At 56.4% G+C, this 18,752-nt stretch overlaps 3 protein-coding genes across 3 annotated transcripts; 1 reads left to right on the forward strand and 2 right to left on the reverse strand.

Moving 5' to 3' along the window:
* Positions 1 to 9,925: 9,925 nt before the first annotated feature.
* Positions 9,926 to 11,081, forward strand: COL26b_003177 (uncharacterized protein; the record flags this gene model as incomplete). Its single annotated transcript, XM_053176078.1, has 3 exons — positions 9,926 to 10,083; positions 10,162 to 10,776; positions 10,829 to 11,081. The coding sequence occupies 3 exons, from the start codon at positions 9,926 to 9,928 to the stop codon at positions 11,079 to 11,081; spliced, it is 1,026 nt and encodes a 341-aa protein (XP_053039978.1).
* Positions 11,082 to 13,587: 2,506 nt separating this feature from the next.
* On the reverse strand, positions 13,588 to 15,565 carry COL26b_003178 (uncharacterized protein; the record flags this gene model as incomplete). Its single annotated transcript, XM_053176079.1, has 2 exons — positions 13,588 to 15,278; positions 15,328 to 15,565. The coding sequence occupies 2 exons, from the start codon at positions 15,563 to 15,565 to the stop codon at positions 13,588 to 13,590; spliced, it is 1,929 nt and encodes a 642-aa protein (XP_053039979.1).
* Positions 15,566 to 17,117: 1,552 nt separating this feature from the next.
* COL26b_003179 (uncharacterized protein) lies at positions 17,118 to 18,034 on the reverse strand (the record flags this gene model as incomplete). Its single annotated transcript, XM_053176080.1, has 4 exons — positions 17,118 to 17,347; positions 17,398 to 17,619; positions 17,667 to 17,855; positions 17,908 to 18,034. 4 exons carry the CDS (start codon positions 18,032 to 18,034, stop codon positions 17,118 to 17,120), a joined length of 768 nt encoding a protein of 255 aa, XP_053039980.1.
* Positions 18,035 to 18,752: the final 718 nt, after the last annotated feature.

Raw genomic sequence — 18,752 nt, forward strand, 5'->3', positions numbered from 1 at the left:
ATTCTTTTCCTCCCTTGGAACGCGGGTGTTGGGTTGCAAGAAAGTTGGGGCTGTGGAAATGCTGACGGCCGTCGGAGAGAAAAATAATAATAATATTATTGATACACACAATTGCGGTGGCAAAATCGAGGAATAATCAACAACTGAACCACGTCGACTCGTGGGTTCGTCCTTACCGCCGCCCCGCACTGGAGGGCGCCTCGTCTCGGGCCGTCCTGACAAGGACCGGGGACGCAAGCACTTGGGCTTCCAGAAGAGATGATGATCGGACGAGGCCGAGCGGCAACAAGCACACGGTTCGGCTGCGAAAATTGTCGTCGCGGCACAGTTGGATTTGCACAACGCTCGGCACGATCATCAAAAATTGCTCGTCGTCATCGGAAAACCTGTTCAGCGGACTCCTCAGACAGTGTCGCACTTGCGAGCCATGTCTTTGCTGCTTTCGGATTCATGACTAAGAAGCCGTTGGTCGGTGGATGTGTTTTGTGTCAGAGGGCTGGCTTCCCAGTGAACGAAACCAAAACATGCGCAAACAATTTGGAAGAGGCACCGATTTAGCAACATAAGCAGGGTCGTGTCTATCGAGAGCGAAAGACGGCGGCGCGGAAACGTCATAAAGAAGTCCGTACTTGGGGGTTGGTCTGGCACTGTAGGGACTCATGATCAACGCCTCGGCGCCAATCAGTGCCAAAGACAATCTGGGCTACCGAAACCGTTGAAGCGCACCATCTGCTTGGGATCTCTTGTTTGAAGTGGCGTAGATGAGAATACCCCGGAAATAACAGCGGGTGGGCGGCTGGCGATACGGTCTCGAGATCTGTACACGCCTGTCCATTCAGCGTTTAGTGAGGCTCTCAGCTGAATAAGTCGATACGCCCGCGGCCTCGTCGGCGTAACCGTGGCATGCGATTCTGAAACTCGGGGGGCGACAAGGCTTTTGCCTCGCCGCGGTTGCAAAAGTTCCCAGTGTGGTTGAGGGGTCGCCTCGGAAGTGTTGGACTTTTACCCTACAGCATTCATTGACCCATGTATTGAGTTTGCCGGGCAGAGTGCTTGTTCGATAGCCTCCGTCTGAGTTGCAACCCTTTGTGCTGACTGTGTGTAACGACGGTTGTCAACGATGAGTTGGCTGTTGATTGTTTGCTTGATGCAAGCCCAAGTAGAGTTGCTGTAAGACGGTGTTGTTCATGTTCTCGCCGACGTACAGGAGCCAATGGAGGGTTGAAGAGGGGTAAGTGGAGTTGCCCAGACTTAAGGCATGCCCATTATCAGTTTTTGGCGACGTCCAAACTGCCATTTCCAGAAAATGCTTCTTTCATGGTGCCTGCTTCTGAACAATCCTTCGGTATCCCAAGCTTTTCCAGGGCAACGGATTGTTTGCTGATTGGTCTTCAAGGAGCGGTGAGGGAGGCAATGGCTCTTGTCTCGCTCGCACGCTATGGAGTTTGTGAAGCCATGATAAGCCACAATGGGCAGATCTGAGGGACGAGACCGAATGCAAGCAAACATTTTCCGCCGGCCATCGAGAACCACTTGGCCGGTTTCTCCAGGCCACCAGATTGTGGTCGCCCCAAGACTCCGAACCCGGTACAGCGGCAACTGGTGTGCTGGTGTGCATGGCGGCAAGAGAGGACAGCGAATCAACTCCACCGGTTGTGTCTGGCCATCCGTTGTCTGTCGTGTCGCCGCCGCCACCTGATGTCAGTCGTTCCAGCAGGTCGGTAGGTCGTGGAATGAGAGACACCGCGAACGATTTCCAGCACCCAACAAAGTGATGACACGATATCGGCTGGCTTCGGCAGGTCTCTGCATCCCCATGGTCGTCAGAACTCAGTTGATGATGTTTAAATTGTGTAGTGCGATGCGGCGCCGACAACGTGCTCCGTAATTAGGGAGAAGGGGGGTCCAGCGGGTAGTTAGCACACAGGAACGTCGATCCGAGCTAAATCGTTCCGAAGCGCCACAAAAACCCGCGCAGCTCTCAGGACGAGCGGGGGCGATCGGCCACCGTCGATGCTACAGGTGAAGACACCTCTGGAGTTTGGTCCGACGGAGGAGCTGTCCTTCCACCTACCCGCTTGGGCAAGCACATGTAGATGGGCTGTCTGCTCATCAAACGAGACGGCCGATAGAGAGGGGAAGCGGGCGCGGTGCAGCAGTAATATTAGCAATGTTCCCAGTCGATACATACACGAGCACCCGCCCGGAGGGTCGGACGAGATGTAGCCGCTGCAAGTCATTCGAGTTGTGCGTGACATGACGACACGGAACGAAGTTGTTGAGAGACTGGTTGTCTGGTGTCTGGTCAGAGACGGCCGCGAGTAGCCATCCCGCGGGCCCCGCTTCTGCAGAGAGATCCATTTGCAGTAAAGGCCGGAGGCGGAATTGAGGCCAGTCGCATCGACATCGTGGCAGTCGTGCGGGGCTGATGGAACCTGTCGACCGCTTGGAACGACACGGCCGGGCCAGTCCTACGGCGTAGGGTAAACTCTTCGTCTCCCCGAAGTAAAGGCGTCGACAGGATTGCTGAAGAATCTGTCGACCCGACTGGCCAGCTGCCGTTTCGGGGTTCCATCGTGTTGATCGCCAACCCCGACGGGCGGCGGGTCATATGCGGCTGTTATGCGGTTGGTCCAACAGCTGCTGCTCGTTGGCCAGAACGAATCCACGTTGCTGTCATGAACCATGATTCGGGGGGCTGGTAGCTAGCTGCACCTGACGAGAACACCTGTGTGTTTCTCCAGGAACGGCGTGGGCTTTGCAGATGTTTGCACCTCCTCTCTGTGGCTCGCATGCATCGGCGGCGATACGCTTGATTGGGCGCGAGCGCAGAAAGGTATGTGGGCGGCAATTCTGTCCCTCAGGACGTGTCACCTCTCATCTGCCACCGCGAGAGTCGCAGCCGGTCGATATGCAGTTTGACGCCTCGCAGTATCGTTCCGTTCATTCCCTGCCTGGTTGTGTGTGTGTCTGCAACGGACGGCATGTCTTTTTGCAACATGGGCGAGCGGGGCCTCTGGCTTTGTTTGGTCCAAGGTAAGGAAGGTAATTAGGCAGCCCTCGTCTCCTTGTACCCCATACAGTAGTAAGTCATTCACGGCCGAATAAATGCGAAACCTGAGTCGACGAGAGGGATGATGGCCGGGTCTGGACTAAGCTCGAGGCGAGATCTAGAACACACCAGTCCAGGTCGGTTCTCTGGTGAGACAACCATCCTAAGCAGAGACCCGGCAGGGCGGTTGGAAGCAAAGGCCGTGTTCGGCTCGCGTGTCCAAGGCAAGTGAATCGGGAGGCGTGGCGCCAGGGTTCCGTCAATCGTCGGCGGCCTATTCAGCCATCGCTCCAAGCGAGGTTCCCGCCAGCGGCGCAGGGCAGTATTCGAAGAAGGCGTAGAAGGAGACGGGCTTTGGTAAATTGTGCGGAGCTCGACGCCGACGCCGGCCTGTGTGAATAGCAGCAGCTGACAGCCGTCCGCCGCTTTTGCTGTGGGTGTCACCGGCATGCAGCTTGCGGTGTTCCGGCGCTGCAATGCGGTGCGGTGGTGGTGACCTGCGGTGCAGCAGCGGGGATGGCATGATTTTTTTTTTTTCCTATTTAATTGTTGCGGGCTGGCTGTACATGTGTATCGCACTGGCTTGGGCGTCTGGCTGTGCAGGTGACGATGGCGTCCTTTAGGGCCTGTCAACAGAGGTTGAATTGGCATTGAGTGATGGTGTTCCTTCCCGGTGTCTGGTGCGATGCGAGGCGCGATCAATTGCGAGCATGGCGTCGCGTGTGCGGCGCCTCAGCATGCCCAGATGTCTGAGTGCGTACTGCGGACATGTCGAGGCCCGCACGCTTGGGCGACGGGTTGACGTCGACGGCGACACTTGACACTTGGCTGATTGACGTTGACATCTTCCACTGACTCGGACGCTAGTGACACAAAGGTGAGTCGACATGTCTGTCGTACGGGTACCTCATCCAACGTGCGCATGGCAGGCAACAAAAGCAACAAGCATGGCGTAGAACTTTTGAAGTTTCCATGGAAGAAGGACACCCCTGTCTGTGGTCTGCTGTGTGCGATTACTTCCATGGCAGATAGATCACTACCTTAGGCAAAAGGCTCTGCCAGCGTCAACGAAAGCGTCGTTGGTGAGACTCCTCCGCCCAGGTCTGCGGGCGGCACTGGTGTTGTCCAATGTCTGACCGCCTCTCCAGCCTCTTGGGCTCTGCTCTCTGTTGGTGCGTTGGTCAATCTGTCTCCCGCAGCCCAGCCCGTGGAATCGGCTGGTTGCGTCCTGGTTGATGGGAGACCCTTTTCCAACGAGCTGGTTCGGTTGTTAGAAAGGGCCCTGTCTGTTTGTGTGTTTGGCCTTGGGCCTGACCGGATCTCTGGAGAGGGAGGCCATTTCTTGTTGTGCCCTTTGACCGCACATCCGCTCCGAGTCGGTATTGGTAACTCCAACGCCAATGCTTCGAGAACGAAAAAGCATAGTTGTGACCGCTCGGCTGGGAGAGAGAGGTGCGACCGTAAGATGAGAGTGGAGATGGCCGTGTACGCTTGGGAGCCGCCTAAATCTCTTTCACTTCCATTGGTGAAGTAATAATCTGTGCTGTAGTCAATTGCTGGAAACGACGTTCGACTTCAGCCTGGCCCCGAGGTTGGTGTGGTGTGGGTGGTGTGGTTTGCCAGGGGAAAGAAAGCTCACGCCCTAGGCATGGCCCCCGGTCCCGGGCAGTAGAGGTTTCGATTCGCGCCAACTTCTCCGGTTGACTCTCTGGCCGATGCTGACTGGTTGGCGGACGCTGGCACTGGCAAAGGGCCAAGGCAATGGCGCTGGAACCTCCTGTGGTGGTGATTTCGTAATCTTTGAGGGCCCTCCACTGCTGGATGGATGGCGCCGTCACAGTGGTACGGGTACATCACATTGCAGAGAGCAACCTCGGATTGTGTCTCCCTGCTATCCGTACCGCCCTGTGCTGGCCTGACGGGACCAGCAACACCCCCGCTGCTGTTTTATGTGGTGCTTGTGCTGGAGATGTGCTCGCTCGCCCGGGTGCTTGGGCCCTGAGGTGAGCATCATTCGTCTCCGCGCGGTGCCTGGGCCTCGCTGTGCACAGTGAACGCGACAGGTCTCCATCTGAAAACTTCCCCCGAAATCCCAGTCCCCGTTTCTAAACTCTGAGGTGGACGCCCCCCGGGCGCCCAATCTCATCTCTCTCGTCTACAGCACCAATCAGGGGCCTAATAGCAGGAAGACTGGATCCAGTGCATGAGGGAAAGAAGAGCAGGTACGTACTGCATAAGTCGCAGTAAGACACTGAGAGATACGGATACCAGAGACACGGAAACACACGGGGCTCTTAACCAAGTCCTCCCAAGTGCGAGCGCCCTCGACTCGGATCGACTCTCCTCTCCTCTTCTACTAGGGGGCGTGTCCCTGGGAAAAACACTTCCGCCGCAAAACACAGTAAGGCTGGGAGAGACTCGCAAAAAGAAGCAACGAAACTCTGCTGATGCGACGCCCTGTCCCCGGCCTGCTGGACTGACACGTGCACACGATGAAGGAGCGGTAAGCCTTCCATTGCTTCCCAACTTCCTACGCCGCAAATCCGAACCACTAGACATCAACATCCAAGGCAAGACATGTCCATCCTCACAACGCGCTGATTACAAACGAACACCTCCTCCTACCGTCCGGATTACCTCTCTGGGGTCGGGGATGAACTGCTGGGATCGCTTCGGTCGGTGCCCGGGAATAAGGTCAGGAGGCTTTTAGGTGCGAGAGACATGGGACCAACCCAAATCCACAACGCCTCTAAGCAAGGGACGGTCCTGGGACCTGAGAGGGCCACTGCACCAAGGGGCATTCCATTCCTATTCGTTTGGTCCTGCTTGCACTGTACGGATATCCCATCTTCTGTACAGCCTTCCAACAGGACAGCGAGAGGAGAGGAGCCATCCAACAACCCGTCCTACGTATCAGCACTCCGTACACAGGAGGAGCCAACAGAAGGAGCTTCATCCTGTCCGAGGCTACATGCATCTCACCCCGGCACGTAGGTCTTGGTACTGCGCAGTCGCAGCAGCGAACAGCCATCGTGAGGAACGCAGTGTCGGGCTCGCGGCGCTCCGATGAAGCCGTCGGCGATGCGGCCGAACGTCTATCGCGTGGTGTTTTTAATTGTGAGAGACCGACATGAAGCAGTGCTGCGCGCGCCAGGGGCTCTGCGCTTCCCGCGCCTGAAATGAAAGAGGAATCATCGTCGTGCCGTACCTGACCTGACCCGTCCGAGGCATCTAAGTGTCTCTTTCTGGGACGCTAGGCCGGCCGTCTCGTTCCACCGTCCTGGTATCAACGGGATATTGATTCATAGCGAGAGGGCCTCTCTCCCTCCCACGACAGACAGACGCCCCGCTACCATTCCCGTGGACCGCGGCTCTCCCCTATGCTCGGGATCCAAGACATTACACGGTGCTGTCGTCTATCGTGGCCGATCCTACGTGTTGCGAAAAGCCTCGGCCGGGTTCAGGTTCAGGAGGCGGTGGGCCCTTTCTGTCTTGTGTGTTTTGTTGCTTGCTCATCTTCTTCTCAAAAGGATCTCCTCTTCGGCGATCCAGATGCCTCTTTCATCGCAGCAGCGGGCCCCCGTTGCTCTTTTTCATGTGCTGGGAGCCTGGGACTGGAGTCTGGGAAGCAAGAGGATGGATACAGGGCGCCGGGGAAGCAGTCTTCTGCATCTGGCTTTGGCTTCTCTTGCAGTAGTGAGATTTTTGCGCTCTGCCCAAGTGGACTCCGTACCCGGTGCGGGAAGTTAAAGAAGGGAAGGGAGGCCCGTCCGCTAAGCCATTTCGGGTCCGGCTTGCTATCTAGATACCCGTGGGTCGGGTGGGTGGTGCTTGGGGCCGTGGGCAGCAGGATGAAGACGCAGTTTGCTTTCACGCTTCCACAGTGTTGTTAGGAGGTGCAGATGCCAGGTGCCAGGTGCTGCGAGGGTGATGTGAGGTGAGGTGAGGTGAGCACGGCCGGTTCTGCTGTCATTACCGTCCATGAGTACGGATAGCGAAGGTCACGGGAGAGACTCCTCATCCCACTCGCCAAACATGTAATTACGTCGCTTGCTACAGAGTAATTCCCGCCAATTGCCAATCAACCGTCAGGCGTTGTATGCGTTCCGAGGTTCTGGTTCTTCAACACGACACTTCAACCCCTCCCCCCGTCGAGTGTATTTCCCCTTCCCCATCTACTAATAAGCGACCGAGAGTGAGACACTACAATGTCCGGCTTGTCGATTGATATATGCTGGGGGCGTACGATACCGTGTGTGTCGTTCGGTCGGTCGGTCGGTCGGTCGGCCGCGCCCCCCGCCAACAGACGGGAATTGGAATCATGGGGGCGGGAAACTAGAAAGAATGGGATATCCTCGGTCGTGTTTTAATTAGGTCTCACGACGACAAGCCGGAGCTTGATCTCTAAAAGAAAGGTTTGCTTGTCGAATGCCGCGGTCCGTTGGTTGGTTTGGATGGTAGGGGACTTTTGGAAAAGCCATCATCTGTGTGTTAAAAGGGCCTTTCTCTAGCTCTGGCCTTGGGATCTTCACCGCACGTTACCACGGCACCTTAAGTTGAGGAGGCGGCGCTACGGACACCACGGCTGGAGGCTGCGCTACGGCGTACTTGGCCAGCAGGCTACGGATACCAGCAGAGTAGGCAAGTTAGCTCGAGGCAAGGTACTATGTAGGCCCAGCTAGTCCACCGCCCTTCCTCTCTCTTGAGGCTATCCTGTGCCCAGCTCGTTAGCGTTGGGGAGACGGAAGGTGCATGGTGAGAGAGGCAGACACATCCGCGCGCCGAGGGCGAAGGGGACGTCCTGTCACGCCGTCCCGGTCTCGAAGGTCGATATCGCCGTCTCCTGGAATCCCTCTTTGGGCGTCTCCCTCCGAGCCTCGTCCATAATGTGGTGTCTGGAAGAGTCTGGGATCTGCTGCACGCCCAAGGAACGGCAGTCTTAGCTAAGACGTGTATCACGGATGTCAGGCCAGGAACGAACGCTCTTTCGTGTCGACAGCACGCAGTAGTGTCGACAGCAACCGCAGTGAGTGAGGTGAGGCATGGCCCCGAAAGGCTTAGCGCCGGACATATTCCAGAGCAGCTCCGTGTGAATCCCCCGGTTGTGGTTGTGCTTCTGGACAGGGTTGACAGGGTTCATGGGTGTGGTTCAAGACCCCCCCAGACCCCCGCTTTCCAGGCCCGCTATCGCAGAAACCAGAAAAGCTCGGACATGCTTCCCAATTGGAAGGTACAGAACCCCCGCTTCGCTTCTTCGCTTCAGAGCGATGTGGTGGTCTTGTATGTGCGGATAAGAAGTGCAGTGGTTATGTGAGTTGCGAGTGTGCAAGTGAGGTGCATTGCTTGTTAGGTAGGTAGAGACAGAGAGATATGGACGGCCCCTATGATCCAGTCATCCAGCCCCATTGTCTGTCGCCAGTCAGTGCAATATCGATCCCAGCAGTTACGTTACCAAGGACTAAACGAAGCAGGAGTGAAAGAGAGGAGAGGGAGGGGTGGGCGAGGGTGGACGCCCCCTCCCTTTGCTCCACCACACCCCAGCCCCAGATGCAGCGCCTGTGCTGACGCTCGAATCTGGCTGGCTGGTTGGCCTGTCTGGATGTCGGGTGTCTGTCGCGGCGTCCTTCCACCCTTCCCTCGGGACAGGTACGTATCTTTCCACACCAGCCTGGGTTGTGAAGTTCCATTGTGAGAGTATCCACTCGAGAACTGTGGGTCGCTCTTGTTCTGAAGAGTAGAGCCTTGTCTCCGGGATGGGGCCACGGCCATTCGAGGGGAGCCACTGGGGGGGAGCCACTGGAGCCACCGTGCTGTGATGGGTGACCAGTCACCAGCAGTCACCCAGCGAGGTGGGTTTTTAGTGCTACCACTGCCAGTCCACGTTTGGTTTGGTACCGCTCCCCAGCCCAGGTGAGGTGTGTCGCCGGTAAGGTCTGGTCTTCCGCCCCCGTCTGTTGTTTTTTTTTGGTTCTGCTGCCCGCTGTTCGCTGCCCCTGCTGCTGGAACTGCATGGCCCTTGTAACTGCACCAGCACCAGCAACCTGCGCTTTTGCTGCTGGCCAAGGACGTGGAGCCCTCTGCCCATGTTCCCCTTCAAACCCCTGTGCCTTCCCACCGCCCTCTTGGGACGCTGCACTGGGACCACTACCTGCGCTACCTACGCTACGCAGTGCATACGGTACGGCGCACCACTTACGCAGTAAAAAGGGCGGATACGCTTGACTTGGGTTGGTACACCACCTGGTTGGCCTTGGCTTGCCTTCCCACTTTTTCCAGACTTCCTTTCAACCACCTCCTCCCCGTCCACGTCCCGTCCGTCCTCTTCTTCCTCATCCTCCCCCCTTCTTACACCACACCCTCTTCCCGGCCGACTCATCCCGAACAACTAAAAAAGTAGTCGTTCGCGATTTCGACCTCTTCTTCTTCCTCACCGCCAGGCAATGGGAAGGAGATAGACACAACTATCGTGGAGGACTCAACCTTTCTCGCCCGTCAACATCGCCGCACCCGCCGCAACTCGACGTCGCCCGCTGCGCCGTGCTGCCTCGGTTCGCAACAACCGACGATCGACATCCAGCTCTCGCCTCCAGTCCGCTGATCAATCCCGACAGCGCGAACCACCACCCTCATACCACACACCTTTTGCACTTTTTCGCCTCTCGACCGCCACCACCAACGCTTCTTAAAGACGTTGCCGCGAGACACAATTGCTCCTCCGTCAACCGCATCGCCAAAACACCAATCCCAGCCCTGCTCGATTGTGGTTTTAGTGCACTGCAGATCTTCAACTCACCCCAGGAAATCCACAATTGACCCGGGATCCCACGTTTTGCAAACCAACGCTTCGTCACTACAACAACAGCAACAACAATCATGAGTTCGCCAGCGCAGGCCGGGCCTTCGGTCCCGAAGGAAAAGAAGGGCCTGGGAAAGATGCTCGCTAGAGCCAAGACCGTCTTCAAGGGATCCTCCTCCAAGCGCCAGTCGACCATTTCCACCTCTGGACAGCCTGCCGGACAGTCCAGCACTGCGTAAGCGCCAATTTCTTCCTATCATCCAACTCTTGCGATATCGCAATGGCCTGTATGACGAGTCTAACATGATCACAGTCCCGCCCCCGCCGCCGCCCCTACTGCCGCCCCCAAGGAGACCGCCAAGGAGCCGACCAAGAGCAAGTACGAGGACCTCGAGGGCGTCGTCAAGGTGCCCAGAGCCGAGTTGTTTGAGGAGCGCGCCAGAAAGTTGGGCGAGAGATTCGGCCTCGAGATTAAGCAGAGCGAGTGGATCTCCACCGAGGGCACCGCTCTCCGCGTCGAGAAGCCCATCCGCATGCGTGTTCACCGAACGTGCCACAAGTGCAACGCTACCTTCGCCGCCGCCAAAGAGTGCCCTACCTGCCAGCACGTCCGTTGCACCAAGTGCGTCCGCTACCCGCCCAAGCGGACCGAGGCCGAGCGCATCGCGAGCCGGGAGAAGCGCGCCGCCATCCTCAAGGCCCAGAAGGAGAACGCTCCCATCATCCCCGACTACTCGTACGATCCAAAGGACGCCAAGGACATCGTCCTCAAGCGCCCCAGCAAGACTGGAGGACAGGATCTCATTTACAAGAAGCCCAGACAGAGGGTTCGCAGAACCTGCCACGAGTGCCAGACGCTCTTTACCGCCGGCAGCAAGACATGCTCCAAGTGCAGCCACAACCGCTGCACCGACTGTCCCAGAGACCCGTACGTTGAACCCCCGTGACATGTCGACGCTGACTGCTAACCGCATCAACAGTCCCAAGAAGGACAAGTATCCGTTCGGATACCCTGGTGACGAGTTTGGGCCGAATGCTGTGCCGCATCACGAGTGCTACAAGTGCAAGACGATATTCCCCGGCGGGGCGGAGGACGGCACCGAGTGCAAGAAGTGTGGACACAAGAAAGACGCCAACTGTCCTCGCCTGAAGCCTCGCAAGGTCGAGCCAGAACCAGACCCGGAAATCCTCAAGAGCATACAAGCCAAGATCGAGGCTCTAAAACTCAAGTAATGCGACACTCCACTGTGTTTACACCGTCCGACTTTTATGAATTCGACTTGAAGGCGTCCGGGCATGGCGGGGTGAATGATGTCGAAGCTGTTTTGGTGCAGGGGGCGGGAGCGAGTACGCGACATTTCCTATTCATCTTCAAAATCCCTCGGGCGCACGTTTTCATCCGATTCTTTCCGTCGAACCAGCATTCATCGTTCCTTTCATATTGCAACACTACGAAACCACACGACCATCCATCATCTGCATCATCACAAACCTTCTCATTCCGCCACAACGGTCTCTCTGCATCGGCCAACGACACCAGAGGGATAACGAAGAACATGAAGCCTTGAAGCACATCACACACACTACGCGACCACGAACCCAGCATTGCCTCGACCACACAAAAGGCACCGTTTTCTGCCGACCAATGACAACCTCCAACTTGCTGCATACACCTTGCCCACCACACTGAAAAGAAACAGAAAAAGAAACGATAGGAGACGTACCCTGACGCACCTGAACTGGGAGGAGGGGGTGGATCAGGCCATAATCGCGGAAGACGGGACGAACCGGAGACACACGGCGGTTGAAGCGAAGAGAGACACGGAGAGAAAAGCAAAAAGGGAGTTGATAGGCGCTGTATCAAAGAGGGGAGTTGCATTTGCAGCGAGAAAGAAAAGAGCGGTAATGGGCAGAGAAACAGAACCGACAACGCGGGTCCAACATCAAGGGTGGCAGACTAGCCGTGCGGAAAGCGGATTATTCTTCTCTTTCTCATCACATTCTTCCCATCTCTCACGAATCACCCATTACAAATCATTTGTATCCAACGGATTAGGATTTTGCAAATCAGAATCGCCTTGGACAAGCTGTTTTTCCTTCTGTGTCATGATGCTTTCGTCAGACGGTGTCCGTGATGTGCCATCGGCCGTTGTCCTAACCACACTAGCAGACCATTATCATCTGACTTTACGACGAGTCGTCAACCAGCGATGTCACGTCGACTCGTGTAACCGTGTAACGTAGCCTGTCAGGTCATATTTCCAGAAACCGAACAAGAGGGCGAAAAAGCAAAGTTCATGCGCGCAACGCACACACAAGAAGTCTGACCGAGGTCTCCGGCGAGTAGGGAGGGCTAATCAGAGGGGAACCGCAATCCCGGGAAATCTGCCCATGACAGCACGCAAGCACGCACGCACGCACGTACAGAGTGAGAGGTGAGAGCGAGCCACGAGCCCGGGCGACGGGTTTAAGCAGAGGATTAATTTTGGCCGTGTGAATTAAGGGGTGTGTGTGTATGTGTGGTGCGTTCGTATCGCAGGGTATGTGTGTGAGTGTGTGGCGCGGGTCACCTACCTGGGTAGCGTAAAGGGGCGTGCGTGCGTAATGCCAATGACAATCAAACGAAAGAAAAAAAAGTTGGCGGTGAGTTGGAACACTTTGCCACGGGTTTGCAGGATGAGTCTCGTTGGGGGGAAACGAGATCTGCGCGGTCCATTTTCCTGGGTTCTCGCGGCTGTTGGTGCTGACGGAGACGGAACCCTTGGTCGTAATGTGTGTTTGCTCTGTTGGTTGGTGAATTGGTTTCCTAATCTGACGGGCGGCGGGAACGGGGGTAACGCCACGGACAAAACCGCCCGTGTGCGTGTGTGTGTGTGTGTGGTCGGCCTTCTTGGCCTTCTTGGCCTTCGTGGCCTTCTAGAAAAACGGGGGGCTGAGAGCATTGGATGGTGTGTTGATGGATGGTGGCTAAGACTTGTCTTGTTTTTTTATCTTCTTGCCAACGCGCCATCAGGTACCGACGAATGAAAAGCGCAGAATGGCCTATATTCTTCGTCCAAGTAGCGTGCTGACGGAGGGATCCCGGGAGTCTGGTCTGGGTGATAGTAGGACTTTGCTCTGCCATTGGATCATGCGAGATGACTTGGTGTGTGTGGGAAAGAGAGACAGGTGAGGCTGTGGCGCGGCGGGACTTGACGCGGTGATTGGTGAGTTGTGGATTTCTTTTTGGGGAGAAAATCTACGGGGGCCCTTTATCGAGCCTGCATGTGAATTCCACAACTGGAAGGAGCTGGTTTGATGTCCTCGTAACGTGTGGTTGTGATGTCGATGGCAATGTCTCGGTAGATGGGTTCGCAATGGAATTGGTCAAAGCGACAGAGCTGCCACCATGACTTCTTAAAACAGATTGCTATGGATGTGATATGTGCTCCCGTCGGCTTCCCCGAGAGCTATGCTGTGTGATCTTTCTAGTCTACCAAACTTCCTCCGTCAACGCCCCTCCTCCAATGATTGGTCCTGGATCTATTCTACAGGAAATGCTCTTCAGCCCTCTTCAACGGCCTGCCTTCCAATCAACGTTTATACCACGGCCAAGAGTATGTTCTAGTAATGTTCTCGGTGGCCACACGGCACCCATGGTCTGTCTCAGAGACAGGTTCTGGCGACAATCTCAAGGGTAATAATATCCATGATGGCGAGGCACCACCACTGGTCTCCCGGGACGTAGAGAAAAGGCTCTCTAGGCCTCTGTCTCCTCTCGTACCTCGTTTCCAAAGCGGATGGCACTGCCGGGCGGCAACGCGGGACCAATCGTCTCGGCGCGCGTGCTCTTGCGCCCAATGTAACCAGTCTTGAATCCGTCGATGCGCTGGTTGAGCCGCTGCTGCGCGTCCCTAACGATGCCTTGCTGCACCTCGGCGCCCACCTTTTGCTGGCCGTCGAGCAGAGGAAGGAGCTTGTGGGTTGGATAGAAGCGGCCCTTGAGCTCGCCCTCGCGGAGGACGGCGTTGTGCCGGAGAAGCACGCACCGCCAGCGCTCCGCCGGCGCAAACTTGTTTCGGAAGGCGCTCTCTTCGCGCAAGGGGCGCGGTAGCTTGTCCTCAGTCACGGGCATGCCGCCCACAGGCTTGTTATCGCCTGTGATGGGCTGATAGATGTCACCCTTGAAGAACACCGCGCCAGGCATATCCACCGCGGTGCAAATCTCTCGAAGGCCAAGCAGAGCGTCCGACAGGTTTGTAGCTGCCTCCGGAACCCCCGGCTGATCGGTAGTGATACGAATACGCAGGACGTCGCCGAGCTCGACGCGTTCCGCGCCAAGGAAAATGCCCTGGTAGTCTGTCTTTTTGCCGTCTTCGGTTGTCGAAAGGCGGGTAAACAATGAGTAAGACGAGCCAATCTTCTGAGCAGCCATCTTGGACGAATCTAACAGTATCACCTCGCGGCGGTGGGTGTCTTCGGGGTTCAGACTGCCAAGGAATTGCTGCCACGGCACGTCGTCGTACGCCTTGCCCTGCAGCTCTGGTATGCCCACACTTGGTACGGAGAAGGCAAGAAAAGGTCGGGCTGACGCCTCGATGAGCTGCACCGGAAGCTGGCCGAAGAGATAATGGGATATAGGGAGGATCTGGAGCGCCTCGGGTTTGCTATTCTTGGGGTTGATGATGCCCGTAGCTGCCACGACGCCAAGGCGCCAGCCGTTGGACATTTGGTGCCAAACCATCTCTCCGACGCGAAACAAGGCGCCCGGGTTGTGCGGCTGCTGAGGATAGGGAGGGAACTGCGTCTGCTGCTGGTAGGGTGCCTGGGCTATAGGCTGCTGGGGTTGTTGTGCCGGCGTCTGGACTCGAGGTTGAAGGGCTTGGGCCGGGGGTTGCGCCGGTGGCTGCGGTGGTGGCTGTGGCTGCGCCTGTGCCGGGACCTGTACTGGAACCTGTGGCGGCTGGACCGGTGTCTGGACGGGGGCTGGAGCCGGAGCCGGGACGGGCACGGCACGAGGCGGTATCGACGGCACCGGCACGGGGGTCTCCTTCTTCAGCGCGGGTGTCGGAACCGGTACGGGCGTTTCCTTCTTCGGGTTTGGTGGGGTCGCCGCTGCTGGCGCTGGTGAAGCAGTGCGACTGAGCGGCATCTGCGGCGTAATCTTGCGCATCTTGGACGGGGGCTGCGCATTCGTCGGCCCGGGTACCGGACGTGGGATCTCCGTCACGGTCAGCTCTTCGAGGGCAGGCATCTCTCGGACGTTGCAGTGAATGCACCGGCAGTCCATCCGGTCCGTAGAGTTGGAGAGGAGCCACAGCAGGTGGAGACCGAACTCTTGAGGGCTCTTGAAGAGCTTGGATTTGACGGGATAGCCTGATACCCAAAGGTGCTTAGACTTTTCGTATAACCAGTATCCCCGCGGGAAGTTGAGGAGCCATGACGGGCCTTCTGTGAGAGGGTCAGACGCATGAGTGACTTCGAGCGGCTCTGAACTCACCTGTTGGGTTCAGCTCCTGCTTCAGCAAGATTCCCAGCTTGATACGCCACTCCTGGAACCTTGGGTCGTCTTCGGCTAGCCGAATCATGTGAGGCTTCGCCCGTGGTACCTTGTCCAAAGGCGCCTTCTTCTTCGCAGCATCAGCCGGGGCTGGCCAGTAACCGGGACCGCTGTCCTGGCCATCGCTCCGGCAGATGTTAACCACCGCGAACTCGTCGGAAGACGTGGGCCCCGTCATGGTGAGGCGTGAGAGAGGTGAAGGTGCTGGATGCTGTTTAGGCTGAGCGACCGCCTCGGGTAGCGGCGACCCAGGAGACGCGTCGGAAATTCTCCTATGATATGGATGCAAAAGACAAAGGGCTCAGACTCTAGAAGAAAGAAAAAAAGATCAAATGAAAACCGCGTCTCTCATGTGCTAGCACATTCTGCACCAGAGGTGCTGTGTATGTGATGCGCCTCAGTCGCAAGCTGGAAGTGAGTGGATCTAGCCGCGTGGTGGGTTTACTTCAGTCGGGGCACGTGGGCCAATCGCTGCCGTCGTCCTGCCGCAGTGCTCTAGATGGCCAGGGCGGTTCGTCGCGTCGTGTGAAGTCGCTCGCAATGAATAATTATGAGTTAGGTGATAGACCAACCTGCTCTGTCGGGTTTGTTTGCCGTCGCAATGGAGCCTCAGGTGAGGTTGAAAGAGGTTGAATGTTGATGGAGCTTGACGGTGGACGTGCACGGCGCTAATCGTCTTAGTCAGCAGCGCTCATGCCCATTAGGCGTCGCCTTCGCTGGACCACAACGAAACACCAACAGTTGTCTAAAGTGCAAGTCTGACTCAACTTAGGTTCTGACCCAGGTAGGTAGGTTGGCTCTACAACCATGTCGCAGGATCACGGCAATGGAGTGAGATCAGAGATGCGTCGTATTCGATTTCAAGTGAACGACTTCATCACCACACCCTCATCCCTTTCCTGTACAATCATCTTCTCAGGCTGTATTTTGAGGAGTCTCGGCATTGGAAATTGCGACGACGGGGGAGCTAAGACTGGATCATTGCCAACAAGTTCCCTCCTGCACATTCATGCCGAAGCTGTACAGCGGCTCATTATCGTCGCAATGGAGCGATCGACGACATCTTCGGATCCCTCGTTTCGCGGTTCATTTCATCACTTCAGTCTCAGCTTTGAATTGCACACAAAGCCTCGATGTACAAATCGAAACAGAGCCTCGGCCCGGGTGGTATCATTTTGGTCATGAATCATAACTACTGCTTTGGATACAAATACACATTGCTAGGCTTAATCGGCTCAGGCACCAAGGGAAACTCGTCTTCGCCCGGCTTGCTTGAGCCATCCGCATTCAACTCTCTCAGCTGAATCCCAGCCCCGTCGCGCGTGGGCGTGTACACATCCAGATCGTTCCCGACATACGTGTCGAGAGACAGCCGTGGCGGGCGTGTGCCGCTCCTCTGGGAGTATGCCATCGACCGTCGGGCTCTCCTCGGAGACGCCTGCTTGCTCAGCCTGCGCAGCTTTTTCGGTACGAGCTTATTGACCAGGTAATCGCGAAATGTTTTGGTGGTCCCAAAAACGACAAATGTGAGGAGACTCGCAGAGACGCCGGGCAGGAAAAGTATGAGGTCCAGATGGAGGCGCTCCGTGCTGAGGTCCGGGCTGTCGCTCAACGAGTCACGATTGTTTTGGCGGGCAGATGATACTTGGAACATGATCGTGACCACCTGGAAAATGCTAAAAGTTCTAGTCAGTCGTCGGGGAACTAGGCGATGGATCAGGAGTTTATTCTCACGCTAATGCCACAAAGGCGATGCTGAATCGAACGACGAGCCATCTGTCGTATATACTCTGGCGGCGTTTCCCGTTACTAGTGTCGACCGCTAGAGTGTCGCTACTCTTGGTGCTGGCCGAACGTTGGCCATAGCGGACGTTCCATGATAAGAGGTTGCGGCGCGTGTGGATGTACTTGACCAAGATGACGATGAGAAGAACACCACTCCCGCTAAGACAAAAGCCCACTAGATATGTTGTCAGACGAAGCTATCCGATGGCTGCAGATGTCACTTACTGACTCCATCCGCCAGAAAGAGAAAAGGCACTGCTTGCTTTTGAACCGCCTCGAGTCGGAGAATGCCCATTAGCAAGGCGGGCAGCAGAACGGCGGTGCCTTTGGCGATGTAGTTGGCTCGCTTTCGTGTAGACTTCACCGGCTCAAGTTGGAAGATGGATTGCGTGAGCGCGATGGACCAGAAGAAGGTCAAGGCCGCCTCGACATTGTAGCTGTAAAACTCTGAAGAGTGTCAGGCGTGCGCATTTCATGCTCTAGGGACGACTTACGAATGTAGAAGAGTACGAGGTCAAGACCGGTCGACTGTCCGGCGATGGCGAGTTCAGGATTGCCAACGTTGGCGATAGAGTGCCGAAACTGCGCATTCTTGATATCCCTCCAGTACACAATCGTGTGAAGCTGTTGGGCCACGGAGGCGGCTGTGGAGAGGCCCGTGAAATATGACACAAGTGCGACATCTGCATTGATGATAGTCAGCTGCCTGCTGGCCACGACAAAGGGATAACCTACAGCTGATAGCCTCACGATGGACATAGGTCAGCCATCCCATGGTACAACTGCATGCGATGCAGAACAAGGAGTAGACGAGAACTCCTATAGCTGTGCCCAGCTCCTCTTGAGGCAGCTGGATGGCCATGTCACCCCCTTGGAAGCTGGCCAAATAGGCCAGACATGAATACGGAGTCGTAGACCGCGGCAGGGAACAAGGTGACGGGGGAGGAGAAGAAAGAAGAAATTAAGAACTGGGGAGCAAGCAACGGCAAGGCCATGTTTATCATGCAGCCTTAGATCGCAGCGATCGCCCCCCCTGCGATCTGCGCATGGATAGACTCCCCCGGGCACAACTTTTGAGAATCTGCTACCAAGATTTCAGGAACATGGAAGGGTGATCACCCATGTCCGGCGTTCGCAACTGCATAAAGTGCGATCAGGACACACACGCACACACACAAGCGGGCAGAATGATGAGATGGATACTCCGGAGCAGGACAAGGGGGGTTTGGGCCGTATTACGAGCCCTCCCTCACGAAGCCCGCGCCCCCCAAGCTTGCCCTCGATGGTCCAAAAATGTCTTGGCTAGGGATCCTTCAAAGAAGCCGGCGGGGCGCGCGCTCGGGATGGCAATGAAGAGTTTTACCATGATGCCGGTGGGTAATGAGAGTTGAAACACGACAGTGTGAAAAGATGATCATCGCAGCAATATTGCACCAAGGGCGAATAGCTTCGGAGGCTGGCATCGAATGTGTCATGGCGAGACAAAATGACATTGACGTATTCTAGCCGGTTCCAAGTGCGGTTCTGGCGGGCATCTGCCGACCGCAGAGTCTCACACGCCGACCCGAAATGAAAACGTT

The sequence above is a fragment of the Colletotrichum chrysophilum genome (assembly GCF_026319265.1).
Source record: "Colletotrichum chrysophilum strain AFK26 chromosome Unknown scaffold_17, whole genome shotgun sequence".
Taxonomy (NCBI): Eukaryota; Fungi; Ascomycota; class Sordariomycetes; order Glomerellales; family Glomerellaceae; genus Colletotrichum; species Colletotrichum chrysophilum.